Source organism: Salvia hispanica, chromosome 6, assembly GCF_023119035.1.
Source record: "Salvia hispanica cultivar TCC Black 2014 chromosome 6, UniMelb_Shisp_WGS_1.0, whole genome shotgun sequence".
In the NCBI taxonomy this organism is placed as follows: Eukaryota; Viridiplantae; Streptophyta; class Magnoliopsida; order Lamiales; family Lamiaceae; genus Salvia; species Salvia hispanica.
The window spans coordinates 7,764,838-7,768,505 of NC_062970.1; the positions used below are offsets into that span (position 1 = coordinate 7,764,838).

Consider the following 3,668-nt stretch of genomic DNA (forward strand, 5'->3'; position numbering starts at 1 on the left):
ATTTAATAAATAATAATTATAATAAAAAATTATAAATATATAATAATATAATAAAGTAAGATTCTTATAATACATTTATTTAAATAAAGTATAATAAAAAATTATTTAATGAATTACACTGCTGTGCTAGATAAGAATCTTAAAACTGGAAAAAAGAATATCTAAAAATTACACACTACTTATCTTCGTAATACGTTCTTAGACGCATATAGATTTGTAGTCATAAGAATTTCATGCTACCTGCTTTAAAAGTTAAAACATAATCGCAAAAGCAGTTTGCGTTGTTTAGATCTAAAGGTTTATTTCACAAGAATAAAATAAAATACAGTAGAGAACAATAAAAATCCAATAATCGAACCAGAAATTAATCATGCTTCATCACTCTTTATGTAGTACTAATAGGCAATTGCTATGTTTGGCCCCAGAAAACAATAGGTTATCCAGGTTACATGGAACATGTTTCTGCACATCCAAACTTATTAAACCAAAAAAACAAGCAGATTCAGTCACAAATTCAAATCATCAAGGAGTATTACAATGAAAAGAATAACATGAAATTAATCAATGTAACCAAAAAAAATACAAACTGCGCGTTCTTATTAATTAATAGTCTCTCTCTCTCTCTCATCTACCTTTCCTTGAGGAAAACAATGGCGGCAGAGCGGCGTTCTTCGCCTGCGTGCAGATAGGCACATTCAAAACCGGCCTAATCCGTATACTAAACGACCGCGTCCTCTCCTTCCCTTTCTTCACTCTCTTACTACTTTCCCCACTCTCCTTCACCACCTCTTCCCGAACTTCAACAACTGAAGAAGTTCGGAAAGAGGAGGAAGAAGAAGAAATACTAGAAGATGATGAATTAGGCGTAGACAGTGTGGAAGGGCGTGGCTTCTTCAGCTTGAGTAGCTCCTTCCACAAAACAGTGCATTTGGGAGGCCTTGGAGACGGATCGTCGTCCACGAACCAGCTCATCCTTCTCTCCTGATCCTTCTTTCTAGCTTCTTCTTCTGGTTTCAGGCTAATTCTGTCGAGCTTCTCGGCGAGGTGGATTTGCTGGAAAGGGAGCAACTTTCCTTCACTGAAGAGCTCGTCAGCGGCGATGATGCCGGTTAGGTTTCCTGAGAGGAACTCGAAGTCAACCGCGGCCCGGGCTCGCCTTGCCTCCTCCCTCTCTGCCTTTGGGTTGGGGAATATGGTGATAAAGTTGCTCTCGTCGAGAAACTCCGACGAGAAGGATAATCGGGCACTGGATCCCGTCTCGTCGGAGTCATAGAGAAAAAGGAGGGGCTCCGCGAAGACCATCTCAAAATTTAGATGATGTGTGTAAGAGTTGTGTGGTGTGCATGAGTTTATAAACAACGGAGATGTGGTGTTTCATTAACCTTTGCTCTATTTTGGTGCTGTGTGTTTGGAGTAATAAGTAAGTTTACAAGGATATTCGTGCAAACGTGTTTTATTAACATGTTTCATTTAATTACGTGGAGGATTCTCAATGTAGATCATTTACCCACGTAACTAAAAAGGAAAAATATTGTGCCATCTTTTTTTTATTAGTCTTTTTAATATAAAATAATACTCCTACTAACATTTGATAGCACTACGTACGCATATTCATGTATCGTTTATCTTTAAGTCAATTGACCATTGTATAGCTACATATTGATACCACTATATTGTCAATTTAGTTTGGTGTGTGTGCGTGACCATCATGAATATATTTATTGGACGTGGATAGTTTTATTTGAATTACAACTTAAAAGACACATCTCACATTTGGATAAGACAATTCAAACTTTGAATCTGAGTATTTATTGGACGTGAATTGTTTTATTAACTAAGCTACCTTTGGATATTGACTCATCTTCTAGGGTGTTGGTTTTCATTCCCTTCTTTTACCCTATTTTTATAATTTAAGTATTTATTTACTACTCTTTTATAAACTTACGCATTAAACATAAATTTGAGGGATGTGGACCGGGCATTGGGTGCCCGATTTGTTTATAGTTATTTAACATACTCTAGACTATATTAGGAATGAATCATGAAATTCTTTTTATAATGAATACAGTTCTTGAAATTATATTGATTTTTAATTTATTATTTTGTATTAATATTACAAATTGTATATTACTATGATTTTTAAAATTTATGCACTTAACAACACTCAACGGATATGAAGACTGAGCGACAGGTGTCAGTAGAGATGCCCACAGTTCCGAAACCGCCGGTTCCTATTTTGGAAATTGTTGAACTGGAACCGAACCGCGCGGGTGTTACGCGATTACAGTTCCGGTTCCAAAACCGGCGGTTACAGTTGCGGTTACGGTTCGGAACCCCCAGTTTTTCGGCGGTTTTTGGCAGTTTCGGCTCGATTTCATGGTTTTCCGGCGGTTTTTCGCTGTTCCGGTTTGGAACCACCTGGAACCGGCGGTTTCGGTTTCGAAATTTTAGAACCTGAACCGAATTACGGTTCTAAAAGTGACGGTTTCGGTTCGATTTAAATCTCACGGTTCCGGTTCGGAACCATAACATTACGGTTCCGCGGTTAACAGTCTGAACCGAAAACCTTGGGCATCCCTAGGTGTCAGTGTCACGATTCAATTTATAAAGGCATGCGTACATAATATTGTATATGAATTAATAAATTTTCCCTTTGGGTTTTGTACCTCTAATTCATTGATTAGTATATGTATGGAGTTCAACCAATTGCGTTCTATGTATCCGTGCAATAAGTTATTGTGTTTGAATCAATAATTTGAAATTGAAATATTTCGATCGACTAGCTTGAACATGGCAAGGAACATGTAGAATTAAGGGGCATTGCGATTGACATTTAGTGAATAAAAAAAGGGACCAAAGAAAAAAAGACAGAGATATTCTATCTTGGTATTACTCTTTCCATTTTCTCGATTAAATGGAGTATAAAAGTGTATCACTTTATTGCCTATTACTACTATCTTTAAAGAATCTTCAATGACATAATAAGCTGCATAAAACTGTTGCTAGAAGTATATATAATGAAAGCAAACATCTCATTTATGGGTAATTGGTATCTTTCTTAACAAGCAGGTGATGATTTGACATGGATTAATGAGAGAGAGACAGAGTTTTAACCTTGGTAGTTGGTGTATAAATATAGTACCAGAGACGAGAGATTGAATTTGAACCTTTTGTATAGCTAGTGATGATTATAAGTTCTAACATAGAATGCTTATGATAATATGCTAAGTTTCATGCCATGCATGTGAAATTCTGCACTTCCAAGAAGGGCATTAGTCCACTAAATTATCCTCTGTAGTTACAACTAAATTTCAACACTAAAAAGATTCAATACGAAACAAAAATGTAACGTCTCTGATCACAAAATTTTAAAGACCTATTTAAATATGTACGTTTTGTTCATGAAATTGAAACTCGCAACTTAATCACAAATGGATAATTTCATGATGATAAGTTATAGCCACTCCCTCCAATTAAAGTAATCCAACAATTTAATTTTAGATAGATAATCATATAATAGACATAGGGTCCTGTTAGGTTGAGATTTTTGGGCCTAATTGAGAATTGAGATGCAATCTCAGCCACTCATTCATAATTTTGGCTCAATGTCAACAGTGTCTAGTTTATGTCAACAAGGGGGTATTTATGTCATTTTCGCGTGATGTCAA

At 36.0% G+C, this 3,668-nt stretch overlaps 1 protein-coding gene across 1 annotated transcript; it reads right to left on the minus strand.

Moving 5' to 3' along the window:
* Positions 1-349: 349 nt before the first annotated feature.
* On the minus strand, positions 350-1,302 carry LOC125194596. The gene has a single exon (XM_048092851.1). It carries the CDS (start codon positions 1,300-1,302, stop codon positions 625-627), a length of 678 nt encoding a protein of 225 aa, XP_047948808.1. The 3' UTR covers positions 350-624.
* Positions 1,303-3,668: the final 2,366 nt, after the last annotated feature.

Bases quoted from the DNA above. Each gene is read 5' to 3' on its own strand.
- LOC125194596 (XM_048092851.1), bottom strand. From the start codon at position 1,302: ATGGTCTTCGCGGAGCCCCTCCTTTTTCTCTATGACTCCGACGAGACG.